At 34.6% G+C, this 20,420-nt stretch overlaps 2 protein-coding genes across 2 annotated transcripts; one reads left to right on the top strand and one right to left on the bottom strand.

Annotated features, from left to right (window-relative positions):
• Window positions 1-2,966: 2,966 nt before the first annotated feature.
• LOC132033197 (auxilin-like protein 1) lies at window positions 2,967-11,002 on the top strand. The gene is made up of 7 exons (XM_059423097.1): window positions 2,967-3,455; window positions 5,977-9,607; window positions 9,693-9,782; window positions 9,871-9,936; window positions 10,027-10,116; window positions 10,461-10,637; window positions 10,747-11,002. The coding sequence occupies exons 1-7, from the start codon at window positions 3,097-3,099 to the stop codon at window positions 10,780-10,782; spliced, it is 4,449 nt and encodes a 1,482-aa protein (XP_059279080.1). The 5' UTR covers window positions 2,967-3,096; the 3' UTR covers window positions 10,783-11,002.
• Window positions 11,003-11,291: 289 nt separating this feature from the next.
• LOC132033198 (ornithine transcarbamylase, chloroplastic-like) lies at window positions 11,292-15,219 on the bottom strand. The gene is made up of 5 exons (XM_059423098.1): window positions 15,052-15,219; window positions 13,406-13,740; window positions 12,783-12,914; window positions 12,413-12,688; window positions 11,292-11,615 (listed from the first exon to the last, which is right to left on the bottom strand). The coding sequence occupies exons 1-5, from the start codon at window positions 15,194-15,196 to the stop codon at window positions 11,433-11,435; spliced, it is 1,071 nt and encodes a 356-aa protein (XP_059279081.1). The 5' UTR covers window positions 15,197-15,219; the 3' UTR covers window positions 11,292-11,432.
• Between the last annotated feature and the right edge of the window lie 5,201 nt (window positions 15,220-20,420).

Genomic DNA, 20,420 nt, shown 5'->3' with positions numbered 1-20,420 from the left:
GTTTGAGTTGTACTAGGTGCAAATCTATATGGTTTTTAGAAGGAGGATTTTGCCGGTCGCAATAAAATTTATGATTAATTCGAAGAACATCTTGAAGTTCAAGCAATTAGGGCTGATATAACTAGTAAATATCCTCTTTGACTTCTTGAGAGCCTCTAGTAGCATAGCTAAGATAATGACTGGTTCTTTGCTCATGTAGGGATGGAGCCACAAAAGCTTTTTCTGTGAGTATAAGAGAAATTCACGATAAGAGGAGATGTTTATCATTATGATAGGTATGCAATAGAAATGTATAACTTTATGAATGCTCTTTATTCTTATTATTATTGAGATAACAATTCTCATAATCACAATTATTAGTTTAACAATGTTATAATCCATCTCTATCAAGTGAGAGTGAAATTTATCCTATTTAGCTTCTTTTATTCACTTTCACTCTCTTCGAATTCCATCGATTTTCGATTTTGTCTTGATGAAAAAATGGAGAAGGACAAGACCTTCATAACTTCCACATTTTTGTTCCCGTTTAAGTGGGGGACTTCATCAGGTTTAACATGCCTGATACATGTTCCTTCTATTTTTTCAAGTAAAACTCTTAGCGTTGTAATTAAGTAGACTTGACTTTTTATAAGTGAAAACACAATAAAGTGTTCATAATAAAAACGTTTATTATTTGTTCTTGATTCAGCACATGACTTGCGCTAAAATCAAAGGAAAAATAAATGAAAACTCATGGATAATAATCAAATCTCTGTATGCAAGAATTATGTGATAATACAATCGGAGTTCCCGTCATTTACATCTCATCAAAAGTTCTTTATTATATTCTTCTACGACCTTCTTCTCCACTATTTATGAGTTTATACCAACTAAAATATTGGAAAGATTAATAAGATCTCCGCGTCGTTATAAAAATTAATCTTGAATTATTATCTTAGTAGTTACGGGTATGTTTTAAATACTAATATTTTTATACACACAACATTTATGAGTAGTTAGTACATCGATCCAGTAAGTGATTTTTTCTTATAGTAGAGGCAGTCGTTAGGTAATGAACGAGATGAAAGCTACTATAATATATACGAGCAAAGATGATTTTTCCCAATTCGGCGCTGTCAATTATTGTCTCCATAATGGGAGCTTATACCAAATATGGAGTCCTCAAATTCATAATTCCATGTGAAAGAGGGGCCATACTTTGTATGATTAAGTGTTTGAATATGGAATAATTGTCATGAGAATCTCTATGAGGAAACGGCTATGCTTTTTCCTCTTATTCATTCTTTATTATTACTCATTTATAATAACTATTTCCCCCCAAATTCCAACAACTTGAAGTTAAAAATTCAGAACTTGGTCGTAATTAATTATATACAGAGCTTGGAAATCGAGGAGTGAAACATAGGTTTTGATAATTAAGTGAATATATCAAATATCTCCTTTATTATATAAAAAGAAAAAAGAAAAAAGACGAACATTTCTCACTTTAATTTTGAAAGAGGCCAAGAGGGTAATGAATTATGTAATGTTGATAATGATAATGCGGGTCCTCTTTTTTACATGTTTACACGTGCTACAAATATACAATTAATACACGGATATAACTTTATTAGTTTCTCATGATGGAAAAAAATGAAATTATCCACTGATTGTTGAAAAATAGAAAATGAAATTCTAACAAATTTTGAGTAATAAATTAAAAACTTTTGCAAAATAGCCAAATAGTAGTATGAAAGTGATTATTGCTCTTTTCCAAAAGCACAACAAAACGTTAAAACATTTACGTCGTTACGTGTTTTTTTGGTCCTCACACAATTTGAAAGCTGGCTTCTTCAAGGATGCCACAATTTAACTACAAATAAAGACGAAAAAAATAACACACCAAAAGAGCATAAAAACAAATAAATAAATATATGAAAATAAGTACTACTAAAATAATCGCCGAACGAGTTGATCAAATCCAAGTTGGAGACTTGGAAACAAGTGTACTGTACAGCGCAAACAGAGTTAAATTACTCCTATGTCCCCATTTGCCTGACACAATTAGAATTTTGAAAATGACATAGTTTGATTTTAATGTAATCTTTTAAGTTTTTTACAATAAAATTTATATATTTTAAAACTACGTAAAAGCATTATAAATCACGTAATTGACAACTTAAAATATTTTAAAACTATGAAAAAATTATTCTATTCGTTTCAATTTGTTTGCCTGATTTTGACTTGGCACGAAATTTAAGAAAGTAAATAAATTTTTTGAATTATATAGTCTTAAACTAAAGATATTCGTGTTTTTAAACATGTCATGTGCAAAGTTGAAATTAAAGTGTTGTCAAAAAAGAAAAAAGATATTTGATAAACAGAACAAAAAGGAAAGTAGGACAAACAAATTAAAACTGAGGAAACACAATAAAAAAAGACTTGTTTGAATATCGAAATCTAAATACTCCCTCCGTCCCAATTTTGTGATGTAGTTTGTATGGGAATGGAGTCTAAGAAATAAAAGAACATTTTTTTAATCTTGTGGTCTAAAAGAAACGAAAGATATTTGTGTGGTTATAAATCTAAAAGATAAAATTTAAAGTTAAATTATTATCAAATAAGAAAATGTATCATTCTTTTTTGAGCTAATTAAAAAGAAAAGTGTGTCATATAAATTGAGATCTAGGGAGTAATAAATGGAATTGCAAAAGCTGTATTATTAAAAATATCCCATAAAATTTACCTAATTAAATTTAAAAATATCCCATAAAATTTATATATTTAAAAATTACATAAAACATTATAAGTCACAAGAGTAATTAACAACTCAAAATATTTTAAAAATACAAATTAGGATAAAAAATGATTTGTTTGAATGTTGAAATCCAAAAAGTGTCACACACAAATTGAGACCAATAATAAAATTACAAATCGACCCCGCAAAAATCACATTTTATAATTATTATTCTGTCCCAAAAAAAAATAAAAAATTCTCTTCTTCCCTTTGATTTTTCTGATTCTGCAGACAGACAAACATCACCGAAGGAAAGAAAAAAAAAAAAAAATTCCTCGTAAATTAGCAACCCTAGTTCTTTCATCTTTCTTTGTACTTGAATGGAGTCTCTTCAACGGCCTTTACACAGAAGAAAACTCTCTAGCGCCAATGGCTTTTCATTTTCATCGAAACAACATCCATACGACGACGTTTTTACAGGTTCACAAATACCCAAGTTCGGAGCCCCGGTTGGAGCTCCGGATTACTCTGAGATTTTTGGAGTTACATCTCGTGGTTCATCGATTCCTGTGCTGGATCTCTCTAGGCTAAATGATGATGCTACGGTTTCAGATGATTGTAAAATTGATTATTCTAATATTTTTGGTGGTTTTGATGACGAAAATTATGATATTGCTGTGCCTTATGAAGACTTGTTTTCTAAACCTAAACGAGGCAAACGTTCTTCTAGTAAATCCAGGTCAGTTCATTTTCCATGATTTTTTTTTGAGAGAAAATGAAGATTTTTGTGAACCTCGATGTGTCGAGTAGTAGTTTGAATCGGTAATGAGTTTGCTTTTGCGTGTTTTTTTTTACGGTTCATTTTTCATGAATTTTTGCTTTTTATTTTGAGAGAAAATGAAGATTTCTGTTAGTGTTTGAGGCGAACCTAGTTTCTATAGATAATGATTTTGCTTTTGCGTATTTTCTTTTTACTTTTTTTTTTTGGAGAGAAAATGAGGATTTCTGTTAGTTTGAATCGCTAATGTGTAGAGTAGTAGTTTGAATCGGTACTGAGTTTCATTTTGCCTGTTTTTTGCAGTTCATCATTTTCATGATTTTTTTGAGAGAAAATGAAGTTTTCTGTTAGTTTTGGAGGCGAACATCCATGTGTCTAGTAGTAGTTTGAATCGGTAATGAGTTTCCTTTTTGTGTTTTTTTTTTTTTTTTTTTTTCAGTTCATTTTCATGATTGCTACTCATTTATCGATTAGTTGTTTGAAATGTGTTAACTTGCTTGTTTCTCTATATGTTCAGCTGATCATCTGTTTGTCTCTAGGTATCCTTGTAGCTTTTGTTGATATGCAGAAAAGAAAATAATTGAAAAGTAATACAAAAAAGGAAAAGGAAAAGGAAAAGCACAATGATTTGAAGTTTATATGGCGCTGTTTCATCTCTGTTCCTTACTTCTGGTTTTGCTTCAATTTGAATATTCTTAGTGTGCTTAACAAGTCCTTTTTATGTTTCTCTATTTGATTCATTGGCTAGGTGGCTTACCCTTTCACCATAGTAGTTGCAGTTTCGCTCATTTGTTTATTACCTTTGGTTTATGCATCTGATTGCTGCTTATATTTGTTGGGCCGTTGGTACTTTGATTATTTTATTTATCTATAGTAGTTAATGCTCCTTTATTCCCGGACTGTTCTACCATGACTTTCTCGCTTTTGGTATTCGTGTTATCATATTGTTTTCGATATGCTTAGCCCTATCTGACCTTTTGTCTTGTTTTCCTCTTATCTTCCTCTCTTCTCCTCTCTTGAGCCGAGGGTCTTTCGGAAACAGCCGCCCTACCTTTCAAGGTGGGGGTTAGGTGCACAGACACTCTACTCCTCCCCATCCCACATGGTGGGATTATCTTTGGGCTTGTTGTTGTTGTTGTTGTTGTATTTGGTTCATTGGGGAATGGCTTTATTTTCGCGTAATATATTTAGGTGAGAAATATGTGATGTTTGTTCTGGTGGTGAACTGGTAAATTAGGCTTTTTCTGTAACAACAGACATTATTGGTTGAAGAATTCAAATATTTCTGGTATGGAATATTCATAAGTAAATCTTTTTACTGAAAAAGGAATCTACCTGTAAATTCCATTTGTTGCTCATTCTGAAATGTGCCTTTTTGTAGCTTAGCTGGTAACCTGATATCCTTTTGCCTTTGTAATTGATTGAGTTATGTCGTTTTGCACAATGTAAATCCTGCTCTTCGCCTTCTTAACGGAAGGTTTTAAGCCAAATTTGTTGTGATTTGATGTTTAATTACATGTCTATAGCGTTTAAAAGTATAAGCAATTATACATGCTATGTGCTCTGGAATTTAATGACATTTAGAATGTGCGTTGTCGTTACTCGGTCTGTTTTCTTACAGGTGGAAAAAGACAAACTTTCATATTAATTTGCAATTCCCTTAATTGCTTTTATCTTCTACGTCATTTCCCAGATTTTCTCAGAGTGTCTGTAACGGACATTATGTGTATTGGTTGCTTTTGGCACAACATAAGTTATGATGAGCACTTAGACGTGCTATGTGCTTTGGAATTTAATGGACATTTACAATGTGCGTTGTCGTTACTTGGTCTGTTTTCTCACGGGTGGAAAAAGACAACCTTTCATATTAGTTTGCAATTCCCTTAATTGCTTTTATCTTCTACGTCATTTCCCAGATTTTCTCAGAGTGTCTGTAACGGACATTATGTGTATTGGTTGCTTTTGGTACAACATAAGTTATGATGGTTTAAGCACTTAGACATGCTATGTGCTCTGGAATTTAATGGACATTTACAATGTACATTGTCGTTACTTGGTCTGTTTTCTCACGGGTGGAAAAAGACAACCTTTCATATTAATTTTCAATTCCCTTTATTGCTTTTATTTTTTACGTCATTTGCGAGATTTTCTGTAACGGACACCATGTGTATTGTTTGCTTTTGGTACAACATAAGTTATGATGGTATAAGCACTTAGACATGCTATGTGATCTGGAATTTAATGGACATTTACAATGTGCATTGTCGTTACTTGGTCTGTTTTCTCACGGGTGGAAAAAGACAACCTTTCATATTAATTTTCAATTCCCTTTATTGCTTTTATTTTCTGCGTCATTTCCCAGATTTTCTCAGTGTGTTTTAACGGACACTACTTGTATTGGTGCTTTTGGTACAACATAAGTTATGATTGATCCCTGAATTTTCCTTTTCTTTCTTTTTTTTTTTTTTTTGGTTGCATGTAGGACTGCTTCGGAAGGATCCGATCAATTTAGTCCAAGTGGAAGGCAAAATGAGTCCTCATGTGAAGCAACTAATCAATCTTTGGATGGGCCAAAGCACTTTAACTTATCTTATCATAAGACCAGTCATAGAAGCCGAGATGGGTCAAATGGTATGACACAGATAGCTCAACTGCATGCTGTCCCTGGTTTTACGCATTTTATAGATGAAAGTTCTCATTTACCAAAGACTGATTCCTGTCAAGAAGCACCCTTTGTAAAAAGTGAAGTACTTCGCCAAAAGAGTTTTAGTGGGGAGATATTTAAAGGACGTGATAGGAAGGAGGATTTGCATGCCCCAAAGCTACAAAGTGTAGATGGAGTACATCGCAACAGGAGCTTTAGTGGTGAAATATTTAAAGAAGGGCATGCTAGGAATGTGGATTTGCGTGTCCCCAAGAAACAAAGTTCAGATGGACATCGTAATAGGCGCTTTAGTGGGGAAATATTTAGAGAAGGACGTGATAGGAATGAGGACTTGCATGTCCCCAAGAAACAAAGTTCAGATGAAGTTCATCATGACAGGAGCTTTAGTGGGGAATTATTTGATGGACATGATAGAAAGGAGAATTTGCATGTCCCCAAGAAACAAAGTTCAGTTGGCGTAGTGAAGGTTGCAAGTGGATCTAGCTGGGATGCGTTCAATGATAAGTTTTTTAGTGCACGTGATGAATTTGACAGGAGATCAAGTTCCACTGAAGGGGCATCAACTTCAACCCCCATGGCCAATGACATCAAGGGCCAACCTTATCAATCAAAAATTTCTGGTACTGATTTGAAATTTGGTGCATCTGGAAGGGGTACTCGTTCCACTGATTCTTCTCCACCTTCCTCTGATGAGGAACTTGATGCAAATTCGGCAGCTGCTATTTCTGCTGCCGCTTTGAAGAAAGCCATAGAGAAAGCTCAAGAAAGTATTAGACTAGCAAAAGAGCTAATGGAGAGAAAAAACGAAAGTGTTCCAGCTTCTCAGAAACAAAGGTCCAAAGGTAACTTAAAACCCAAGGATAATAGGGTTGAGTGTAACACAACAAATAACAGGGGAAATACTATAGAATTGCAGAGAAAAATAGGTATTGGATTGCCTCCATTTGCTGAGGTTTGCAGGGGAATTCCATCAAGCAAAGCTGATTTTGCTTCGTGCTTCAATCTTAAAGACCAGCAACGGGTTGCTGGAAATGTTAAGCTGAATACCCAGACTGAAAATGTTGAAGCATCTCACAGAGATGTAGCAGGAACTTGGTTTCCGGAGCTGGTAAGTAGTAGAAAAGAGAATACTCAAACCTTGGCATCTCAACAGGTTGAGAGCAACAATCGCTCTCAACCATCTATGGAGAATAATAGACATGTATACAAGCTAAAGGAGATGAATACAAGTAACAAGACCATAGAGCTTAGCGAAGGACCTAATAACGCCAAATCAATGGGGGACATAAAGCCAACACTAAACGTTCTCGGGAAGGCAGAAGCTCCAGAGAAATACAAAGGTACTTCTAATTCAGCTGTGATGCATGATTCTGAAGATTATGTAAATTCAGAAATCACCAATGACCATTCCTTTTCTAAGGAGAAAGGAAATTGTTTTGCTGAGTTGAAGAAGCCTGAAAACATGAAGATCAATTTAGAGTCGAAATTTGTTGAACAATGGAGTTTCAAGAACTTGCCGAATTCTCTGGCGCCACTTACTGAGGAGAAAATTGGGTTCCAAGAAATGGAGAATGATAATCTACCTAACAACGGAAAGACACCTCCAGGAAACGAGATGCTGAAGCATGAAGACTTGGAATGCAGAATAGCGCCGAAGAAGTTAGAAAATGTTGAGATGGAAGAAAACAAAAGTAGATCGAGAAGGAGCTCCGATGAAGAAGAAACTGACATTGTACGTAAGGAAGCCTTCTTATGGGGGGAAAATGATGAGAAGCCGCAACATGGCTTCGAGAAAGAAGGCATTGAGAGTAGACAGGATGATTTCCAAGGGGGACAGGACACCGGAATGTGGTCGCATGGGGTTCATGAGCATGGGCTGAGTGAAAACAAAACGACTTACTCTCATGGATGGGAAGAAAGTGAGAGAAAACATGAAGGATCTGAGAGGGAAATACTTCAGAATATATCCACAGAGCGTTGTCAGTACGAAGCAACTGAAGACATAGAGAACCGAGCTGATAAATTCACACAGAATAGAAAGACTGAAGCAAGTCAGGAGGCTGAAGGAACTGATAGTGGGCTGGAAGCATCTGATAAGAGTGAGGATGATCAGGAGACAAGTGTGGCTCCAGGAGTTGCTGATAAACAGAATTCAAAGAAAGCTGTTAATGAGCCTGATCATGATGCCAGTACTTGTTCAAGAGAGATACAAGAAGATTGTGAATGTCAACTAGAAAATGATGACCTTGGAATAAGTCAGCAGGCAGTTGATTTTGAAGGGATACAAGGAGTTCCTGAAGCCATCAATGAGCATGATGAGTGTGAGAAGGATGGAGTAATTGAAGAGTCATCCAGTTCTGGGGAGAAGGAGATAATGGAAACTGCTAATGATCTCCAAAATGCTAGTGAAGACGATACCTCTGAGGGCATGGTGCAAGATACTTATGGGGCCTCATCTGAGGATGCCAAGGAAGTGAATCATGGTTCCACTTGCATGAATGGTGCGAACAATCTTCCGAGTGAGAGAGTGGTGTTTGAGACAGAGAGCTTCTGCGATGTTATTCAAGAGAATGTCAGTGATAATGAATCACATTCTGTACCTGAGGTCGACCCTTCTGAAGAACAAGAGAATACCACATTTACTGACATAAACCTTGAACAGAGGTGCATGGAGGAGACCGGTAGGGAACCAGAAGAATCCTCAAATCTTGATGAAGGGGATGACTCTTGGGTCCGTGGACATGTAGAAAATGAGGAAACAATCAAGGGGGATAGTGTCGTTGACCAGGTCGAGAAAAACAAAGATATTGAAGCACCTCAGCAAGTAAAGAAGTCTGTTGAGAACTCAGAAGACTTAGAATGCTCTTCTTTACCTGGTCACGGCAAAGACAATAAACCAATGGACAGTGATGAAGAGGTAAAAGCAGAACTGCATGGGGAAGAGAACAGTCTCAGCGGAAAAACTGTTGTAGACGTGGAGACCAAAGAGTCACTGCAAAAAGAAGCGGAGGACAAAAATAATGGTAGAAAAACTGAGGTAGACATGAGACAGAGGGAAAGGGAAAAAGATAGAATAGCTGTGGAAAGAGCAATTCGTGAGGCTCGTGAGAGGGCTTTTGCTGAAGCCCGAGAAAGGGCAGAACGAGCTGCTGTGGAGAGAGCAACTGCTGAAGTTCGGGAAAGAGTAATGGCTGAGGCACGAGAAAAGCGTGAGAAGGCTTCTACAACTATCAAGGTATCAACAGACAAAGCTTCTATTGAGGCCAAGCTTAAAGCAGAACGAGCTGCTGTGGAGAGGGCAACAGCAGAAGCCCGTGAACGTGCTTTAGAGAAAGCTTTATCACAAAAGAGCATAGCTGAATTAAGGTCTCAAGCAGATAGAGACGGTGTTGAAAGATCTGCTAGTACAGCCAGAGAAAACGGGTTGAAGCACAGCCTTTCTTCTTCTGTGAGTATCATTCACATTTTTTCCTGCTTTTCTCCTAGTGCATATATTGTGACATACAGAGGAATAAATGGTTTGTTAAATGCAGGATTTGGATAAATTTGATGGAAGTAATAGTGAATCGGCTCAGAGGCGCAAAGCAAGGTTGGAGAGGCACCAGAGGATAATGGAACGAGCAGTATGTGTATCATAACTCTATTTGTAGATGCTTGTTCCTGGACTTTGTCCAAGCATATTCATTTTTTATTTTCTACTGATATTTTCAGGCAAAAGCCCTCGCGGAGAAGAATAACCGCGATCTTCTGGCTCAGAAAGAGCAAACAGAGAGAAATGTAAATTTCCTTGCTATGAATAGTGTGCTTATGGAGTTAATGATGTTCACATGTTAGTTATGCTTGCTTATACATGTGTTTTAATTTCAGAGACTAGCAGAAGCTCGTGATGCTGATATTAAAAGATGGGCCAGCGGGAAGGAAGGGAACCTACGTGCACTGCTTTCTACTCTGCAATATGTATGTATCCGATTAATGCGTGCCCAAGTATTTTGTCCCTTCTTTGTATTTATGAACATAAACAGGAGGGGGAGGCTGAACTGGTTTGAAATATCTCAAGATGCTACCTTGAAGTCTCTCTCGTTAGAAAAATGTTTATCGATTGATCTTCGAGAAACTAAAAGTTGGAGTGACTTTTTACGTTCAGAAGTGCAATTGCAGTAATTTAGATTTTAGAATAAGTGGATGAGTCCCTTCCGACGCATTTTGGTCTTGAAGTTCATTGCACTGATCTTGAAATTTTTGTTCTGTTCAAATATATAACTTACATTATCACTAAATGCTCATTGTTTTGGCAAATGCAGATCCTGGGTCCCGATAGTGGTTGGCAACCCATCTCGCTGACTGAAATTATTACAACTCCTGCTGTGAAGAAAGCTTACAGGAAAGCAACTCTTTATGTTCACCCTGATAAGTTGCAGCAAAGAGGAGCGAGCATTCAGCAAAAATATATTTGTGAAAAGGTTTTTGATCTTCTTAAGGTAATGTGTCTCTAGCTGTGCATGTTCTCTGATTGATTGTGCTGTTGCTCTTTTATTCTTTCCTATTTTATGGACTTGAATCTCATTATTTTCTATTTGTGAACCAAAGGCCGCATGGAATAGGTTCAACTCAGAAGAGAGATGACACAACGTTTTTGGAATTTCTGTGGCATCTCCACGCTGTCCTAGTGTTGGCAACCAACTTTTCAAGATGGAAGATGATGAACGAATTAAGGGTGCCTTAGTTTTGTCTTGTATATACATTGAACTATTGGAAAATCTAATCTCGGAATTGAACAATAGCTCCTCAATTTGGAAATTCAGGCTGAAATGATTAATTTACAAAATGTGCAAATGCAAGGTAATGGAAATTCAGGCTGAAATGATTAATTTACAAAATGTGCAAATGCAAGGTAATTAAGTGTAACTGTAAAGAGGTGATTGACCTCAGCCCCCGGGTTAGCTCAAATAGTTTTTTTTTTTTTTTTTTTTACTGCAAGATGCCGCAGGGCTTTATAAGGCATTCGCTACAGGGATTTTTTTGAGATCTTGTGATCAACAGTGCCGATTAATACCTTAGGGTTCCTATTCCTTCTCGAGATGTTTCTGCATATAAATAACATCTAAATGCCATGTCGGTGAAGACATCTGATATTAGAACAAAACAATCCCTTGACTTGAGAAGTTAAAACCTTGAGTTATATGAACAGACATAGCCATTAAGCTCTTTAATGGTCCAAGCAAAATACGATTTAAGAAGAAACTAAGCCATCACTATTAGATCAAACAATGCAATTACAATCCCATTACATGAAGCATAATTGCATTTTGTGCATGCATACGGTTCTCTGCTTGAGGGAACACAATAGAATTTGGCGCTTCAACCACGCCATCAGTGACTTCCACTCCCCTCTCTGCAGGCAAACAATGCATAAAATAGGTATTCCTTCCAGCTAATTTCATGAGTTCTTCGTCCACCTATTGACAAATGATAAGATGTCAGAGAAAGACATGCGTACAAGCTTCTGTATAGACTATAGAGGCAAGGAGTCTCTGCACAATATAGAACTTCACGAATTAATGTTATCATTCGCTATTGATTGTTCCAAGTAGTCTATCAATATTAGACGGGGTACCTTAATCAATCCACAAACACTAATAGCATCCTTCTAAACCTGGCGAAGACTTGCAGAACAACTTGTAAAGCATTCAAGTATCAGAATGCGATGCCTTTCAAATTTATCTAGTTATTACACAATTATCAGCCACTATTTCACTAGACCTGATGCAACCTTGTTCAGGATACCACAATAGTTAAGATCCAGGTCTGCCCCATCCACTAATACAAAAGATCGTAAACATATTGATGTGCAAGCAGAATCCAAGCAATGAGTATTCTCCCATTAGAGTTCCAAAAGGATTTAGAATCACTAGCACACTGCTCTGTGTCTATAGAAATCTCTAGATGTGTTGTCCATTGAACTTCTATTTTTTCACGTTTAAGAAGGTAAGTGGTGTTTCTAACACCTAGACTATATCCCGTCAGATCCAAAAAAGTAAAAGTTATTCTGAAAATGACAATTTCATGAGCCCTTGTTGGAGCCAAACAGCCACAATAGCTTAGTTCCACAGCAAGGGTCATTTCTGGACTAAGCCTCCTATATTACTGGTTTTGTCCGCATTTCCGGCAAGCAATTTCATAAAAGTTCGAATAGGTTTCTTGCACTACATGCACAAGTTGAACAGACTATAGCTTAGCTATGTAACGCTCCTACCTGGAATCCTTGAAACACCTGACGGCGCTTTGCAGCTTCTTCCTTTTGTCCCATGCTAGCCCAGACATCTGAGTACACGACATCAGCTCCTCTAACAGCTTCCTTTGGATCATTAGTTATCTCAATTTTGCCTACTCCAGCCTGTTGTGCTTTCTTAACTGTTTCCTGGTCAGGTTCAAAACCTTTTGGACAGGCACAAACAAAGTGGAAAGGAATTACTGATGCCAGCAGCAACCAAGAATGCACTATGTTATTTCCATCTCCAATATAGACAACCTGAAATTTGCAGCCGACATTAAATTAGAAAAAATCATGTCACCAACACAGAAATTGGAATATCATCCAAATGTTTTGCCTGATAGAGCTAAACCTTAGTTCCTTCCAGCTGACCAACATGTTCAATTATTGTAAGGGCATCAGCCATAATTTGGCAAGGATGGTTGTAGTCTGTCAGACCATTAATCACTGGTACAGTTGCATATTTAGCAAGATCTAGAATGTCCTGCACCAGCAACAAAAAACAATAGATAAGTATTATATTTTGCAGTTGGTATGAAATCGACCGGATTAGAAAGGTAACCCTCCCATATCAATTACTCAGTCCAAATTTCAACTTATACAAACCCTGAAGAACATTTAGGACTGAATAATCATATGCTTGTAGCCTGTAGGGGAAGGCAACATCATTGAACTATAATTTACTGGTAAGATATTAAGTACAAGATGGATCCAAAATTCAGCTCCAACGGAAAAGATCAAGAAACTCTCATTTCAACTAATTAAAAGGGGCAACCAAATATTTAGAAGGGACAATGCTGTGAAGGGCAGATTTAACAGAGGACGCAGAAGCGTGACTAGATAACTAGAACAAACAAGAGTGCTAGCAATGCTTCACATGGGCTGATAGGGTACTGAAGTGCACCAGAAAGTAGCCAAAATAGGAAACTCACCATGTACCAGAAAGAAGTAAAAACAGAAAACTCACCAGCGTACCTGATGAGCAAAAACTCGAGCCATAATGATATCATTATAGCCAGACAGAACACGAGCAACATCACGAGTTTCTTCCCGCTTACCCATCTGTATGTCATCTGGTCCCAAATATATAGCGTGGCCACCAAGCAAGTAAAACCCTGTCTCAAAGGAAACCCGTGTCCTCATGGATGGCTTAGCAAATATCATCGCCATTGTTTTACCTTTAAATGGGAGATATGTCCTCTCTCCTGATTTTATAAGTGCTTTCACCTCTTTGGCTCGATCCAAGATGTTCAAAATAGTTGATTTGTTGAAATTGCTGATGTGCAGAAAGTCCTTCTGATTGGCATTTGCTGGAACAGAAAAATAAGGAGATCAGAAGAATCTTCTTAGGTAGCAACCCCAATCTTACAGGACGACATAACTTAAGCATAAGTTGCAGGGCATCTTCTCACTTCCCCAGCGATTTTAAATAAAATATGGGTTGATCCATCATCAAACATGAGAAACTTTAAGAAAGTACTTCATGTTTCACGTTTCAAAAACTAGAGGACGATATTTTGTTCTCTAATTTGCGTTTGAAATATCACGAAAATTTCATTAATATTACACCAAGACGATGTAAAGTTATATACACCAAGGATTCTTATTCCAACTACAATCACTTATCAGCTCGTCTTCTCAACTGTCTATACAACAAGGTCTTCACAATTTACACCAAAAAACAGTTTTTAATTCTCTAACTTCGTAGTTTGTAAGCCATAAGCAGTCCTTTTGGTCTTGACCTCAAGAAATTTTCACATTTCTTAAGGAAACTAAAAACTTAGCAGGAATTAAAATGATCATGAAGCATTCATAGCACTCTGGGTGGGGGGGGAAGGGGGAAATAAATGGTTAAAGCTCAACTATTTGTACCACTTCAAACAGCACATGCATTGTCATTGGTTTTTGGACCCCTCCACATCTAACTAGTAGGTCGGAAGTTCGAGTCACACCGGAGGTAAGTGTGAAATCCAAGGTTGATCCAAAGGACCATAATGGAAACCAAAACATCAAAAGCTGCAAGGCAAAACGGACTTGATAGTTGATAGATCAAATGAGAAGGGATAAGCTAAATGAAAACAACATTTTCAAGCCTAAATAGAACTGTAATACTCCCTCCGTTCAATTTCTTTGTCTTACTTTCCTTTTCCTTTTTAGTCTGTTTAAAAAAAAATGACACTTTTTTTTTTGGCAACTTTTAAATTCCAACTTTCCACATGGCATACATTTTACACATCTTGAATTTCTTAAAACTCCGTGCCAAGTCAAAACAAGACAAACATTTTGAAGCAGAGGAAGTACAAAGATAATGGTAAATACTTACACACACTGGGTTTTTATGCCAAATCATATAAATTTACTATAACTAAGTGATTGACAACAACCACATACTAAGTGATTTAATGAGGTGAAAACACATGTTAATATTTTTTTTTATTTTTTATTTTGGATGAAGTAAGATAAAATACATGTTAATTCATCATGGTTAATTGTTAAATCAAGCAGAAGTTAACAAATTTCTAGGTTTACACACATTGTTGATTTTAAACAGTTGCAAAATCCAAATGTCAATATCGCAAAAATTGAAGGATTGAAAAGGAAAATGAGAAAAAGGAGGGAACCATTTCCATTGACTGAGCAAGTGACACGTCGACGGGTGGCCGGAAATGTGATCGGAGAAGGGACAAATACGCCGGAAAAGCGAGACGACTGAATGCCGGAGAATGACGTGGCATCTGATGATAAGTGAGAGAAAACGGCGGCCATTGTTAAAGTGGTTAAGATTGTAAAGCGAACTGGATTTGTTTTAGTTTGGGGAAAAGTTAGCTTTTTTAACTTGTTAATAAACCCTACTCAAGCATAAGTTTCGCCTACATCTGTCAGCTCTAATTGTTTTCAATTAACGTTAAAACGACCGTAATCCTACACCAAAAATGTTACGTGATACAATTGCAACAATTAGGAGCCGTTTGGCCATAGTTTGAAATCACGGTTTGAAATTTCAAATTATATCTTTTTGAATGATTTGGAATTTAAATCATTAACATAAAAATCACGATTTAAATTAAATGTCGCTTTACTAATGATTGCAAATAAAGTACTTGCTAAAACAAGCAAAAGATAATAATCATAAAGATACTCTAGTGTGTAATCTAGTGATTAATGAAATGTATATGAAAATTAGGAGATTCAAGTTCAAATGCTAGCAAAGATAAAATAATATTAGGTGATTTCTAAAAAATAATAATAATAATAATAATAGACAAAGCTATTTGGTAACTATACTGATGGAAGGTGATAGGCACTTAGTGAAATGGTCAAACGTGGACAAACAAGCCCAAACACTATCTTAATTGAAAATAAAAATAGGTTAAGATCAAATCCTAAACTTCAACGTTTGAAATTTATTAGTTTGCCCCAAAAAAATACCAAATCTCAAATGTGGATTGGTAGTTGATTATAATTATGCAAAATCAACACTTATTTAATTAATTGATATATTGATTGACATGATGCTTTTTTCCTCAGATGTTTCACAACAAATGGAAAGCACAATTATACCTTTAATTGATTTTGGACATTCATCTTGTTGACTATGGTCTATTTGGTATCAAGTTCCGCTAGAAGATTCAGTAGGCGTTTGGACATGAATTAGCTAAAATTAATGTAAAGTTTAGTTGAAAAAGAATATTCGAAAATTAAATTTGTATTAGATATGGTTATATAGTTGAAGTTTTCGAAGTGAATATTTGAAAAACTCCTAAAATCTGTTTTTCAAATTTCAAATCCGATATTTCAACTGTAAAATTGAAATATGAGCCAAATTTGATAAATATACACTTATTTAAATACTTATTTTTTTTAAATATTCGAATTTTTTTAAAAAAAAATATTCGAAATCTTATTCATGGTCAATGTGCTCTTAGGACATAACACTTAGAAACTGATCTATCAAAGTTAAGGAAAGGTTAAGTTTACAAATGGCTCCATAAGGGCGGTCTTGATTTTTTGGTTCCGCTTAGTAATTTTTTTTAAAAATAGCCTTCGCTTCAGAAAATTTGATAGGCAAAGCTTTTTTATTTCAAAGATAAAGTTGTGGACATAAATTAGTTTTGCCTATAAGGCAGAAGTTTGGGATATTTCAAGACAGTGAGCTTGCTTAATTAACCACAAGTCCTGCCTTCTAAGCAAAAGGTAGAACTTATGTCTGATGGACAACAGAGGCAAAACTTTTGTTGCCCCTGAGGCATAAGTTCTAGCTTTTGCCTATAACGCAGAAATTTAGGATATTTCAAGACTATGAACTTACACAATTGACCACAAGTTCTGCCTTTTATAAATAAAAGTTAGAACTTATGCCTGATGGGCAACATAAGTTCTTCCCAGTGAATTTTTTCAAATGAAGGTCATTTTCTAAAACAAATTATTAAGCAGAGATAAAAAAATTTAAGACCGAACACTTTGGTGTGCGGATTAAGTTATCTCGATATTATAGTCCTGGGATTATAATCCCGAGACTAATTTATCCCATCTGGAAGGTGGGATAAAATAATACCAACCTTGATGGGATAAGATGGGTTATCCTAGACTAACTTTGGGATAAACTTTATACTATCTTATTTGGTTGAAGGTATAAATTTATCCCCTTTAATCAAATAAGATATAAAACTTATCTCAAAATTAATTTCGGAATATCCCACCTTATCTCGCGTACAAAACGACCCCTTACTTCCTTCCCACCGTAATCTCAAGCAATCCCAAGAACTATTTGGCCCAACAGAGCGTCGATCCTCACAAGTGGGTCAAATCATGTGATGCTGTGTTTGTGAACTTCATCATTAATAGAGGCCCAACCCCCTCCATCGGGAAAGTTACGTAAATACAACTTTTTCAAATGTTAATTAAAATTTTTACAACTATTTTAAAAAAATTACATAAATACAACTTATTCAAAATTTTAACTTCTTAATTACAAAAATACAACTTTTTACATTCCTAAAATGTCAATGATACTTAATTTTAGGAGTTACTACCATTAATATATATCCACTTTTTACTTTCTATTTCTTTAAAAATCATTAGAATGTAATTTTCCAAATAAACATAACAAAATCAACTTCAAATACCATATTCTACCTACTGTTTTAAAAAGACTTTTTTACCATATTCTACCTATCGTTTTAAAAAGACTTTTTTTCTTTCGCTTCCTCCTTTTAATTCTTCTTTTTTTCAATTTCACTTGATGGTGATTCAATTATTTTTTTGTGACTAAAAGAAATTATTTGAATATATTAATATTAAGAAAAGTACATGAAAAGATATGATATATAGTATAAGAAATGTACATGAAAATTTACCTTAGAAAGTATATGGTATATTCAAATTGGTATATTAAACTGAAAAGATGATAACAAAATGTTTGTGAATATAATAGTAGAAATTAGTATATTTAAGTTTGTATATTATATATAGTACATAATATAATAATATTATTTGTGTATATAGTATATAATATTATGATATACCTAATATATGAATATATTTTTCTATGTGCCAACCAATTGTACTATACAATAACATATAAAGTATACAATATACAATATATAGATAGATTAATATAATTACTTATGGATTACCACTAAATTAAAATAGGATCTTAATTAATAATTGACACCCCATTCCATTAAACTTGACTTCCTTTCTGCCATCACATAGTTACTATTCAATTTTTTTCTCTCTCTTCCATGAAATAGGAAAATTAACTCAATTAAATTTATATTTGTATATATTTAATATAATGAATAATATATACAATAATGTATGTGGTCAAAGATATATATATATATATATATATATATATATATATATATATATATATATATATATATATATATATATATATATATATATATATATAAAATTACTTTTTGTTTAATATACATAAGAAATTATTTTATATATAGTTTATACTAGTTAATATACATAAAAAATAATATTATATATAGTATGTAATAGTGAAATGTATGTATATATAAGTACAAGAATATATATACTTGTTCAAGGAATTGTATAATATATATCATATAAACAGTAGTATACCATTTTATGGATTAATGCTAGCTGAGTATATTGGGATGTTTAGAAAAGTAATTAATGTGTTTTGTGTATTAATTTGATTATCACTAATATAGAAAACTCCTTATTATTAGCCTTTTATTCATAGCAACATTTTTTTATTTATGGTATAAAATTATACATATACCCTAAATACGGAGTATACATTGTAGATTATGTAATTTAGTTAATAGTTGTAGATTATGAAATATTTTACTTATTTACTTGTATTTTATGTAACTTCCCCATTTCAGAAACGGACCTTATTTCTGATGATTCGAGCCCATAGAGTTGAGAAATCTGAAGCTCGCGTATGCTTTTGTTCTATGTTAAATTGGGGAGGCTTACCAAAACCTTTAAACATAGAGATAGCATAGATCTAATGAGTATTTCCATCTGCTATAATTTTTTGTTCTCGGGGAAAATGGAACTAACTGCTGTTTTGTAACAATAAAATAGGTATGGACCTAATATTGTTGGGACCGAAATAATCATGCGTCATGCGGAAGCTTACAGTTCTGAAAACCTTGAACGATGATATATCAGACGATAAAGAAAAACATACTAAAAGAGGCATAATATTCTAATACTCTTTGATCAATTGATCTACATATGAAAACTAATATAAAATCATAAAATTTATTGAGAGGAAAATCTCTCTCTAATCGAAACTCTCTAAACACTACATTGTGTATGCTATTGTGTTGTGAATGAGAAGAACAAATATACGACTACATTGTGGATGTTATTGTGTTGTGAATGAGAAGAACAAATCTTCTATTTATAGTAAAATTCAAATAAAATAGAAAATTCAGGGCAAACCCTAACAAATATAAATATATATATTTTTAATTTATACTGGTGGCATATGAGTGGCGGACCTACGTTTGCAAGTCTGGGTGCTGAAGCACCCATTGTGTTTGGCCAAATTGTTTTATTTATGCATAAATAATCTTTTAAAAACTATATAAAGTGACTATGAGCACCCAGTGTGAATTTTATGAGCATACTAAAATCAATGGAGCACCCACGAAGTCTATATCCGTCACTGGGCCCGCATATGTGTAGAGCTTAAGTCACTATGGTCAGAGTGCGCAAACACATACATATTGATACGTCTAGACGTGGAATTGTTTTGCAAGTCTTGATACATGCAACAAAGTTAATATATTAAAATTAAGTGGCGAACAAAACTAAAAGTAAATATTAGTTATTCATTAGTAGATAATATATTATGTAGGGAACATTCATGTAGTATACTTATTTTGCATCGCACGCTTGTAATTTTTTTGACGTGACCATCAAAAGATGTGATCTATTATTAATCAGAGGTCTTAGATTTGAATCTTATAAATAAAAATAATCTTGAGAAGAAGTGCTTTTTTATTAAAATTTTTATGCGGCAACAACAACCAACATATACTCCGTGTAATTTCACAAGTGGAGTAGGGTAGGATATTCGCAAACCTTATCCTACTTTTGTGGGGTAGAAAGACTGTTTTCGATAGACAGCGACTTAAAAGAAATGTATCTACCCATGATTGTAAGAAAAATAAAACAACAAAATAGCAAGATATAAGACAACCACAAATAGTAATACACATTGAAAAATAAGAAATTACGCGATAACTAAATAATAACTAACCGCTGTTCTCAGTGTGACACACTAAGCTACCTACTAAAATTCTAACCTAATCCTCGACCTTCATCCTATCTACAATCATGTCCTTGTATACATGGCAAAATACAGCTTGACACGTGTCGGAATAATACTGGAACACGTGGCAAGGGAAGATGGAACATTGGGAATTGTGGCATTGAATGCGAGTAGGAAGCCTCCGGTCATACCCGGACCAAATTCGCGAAGGAAATTGCA

The sequence above is a fragment of the Lycium ferocissimum genome, chromosome 10, assembly GCF_029784015.1.
Source record: "Lycium ferocissimum isolate CSIRO_LF1 chromosome 10, AGI_CSIRO_Lferr_CH_V1, whole genome shotgun sequence".
In the NCBI taxonomy this organism is placed as follows: Eukaryota; Viridiplantae; Streptophyta; class Magnoliopsida; order Solanales; family Solanaceae; genus Lycium; species Lycium ferocissimum.
This window is presented reverse-complemented; position numbering and strand designations above follow the sequence as displayed.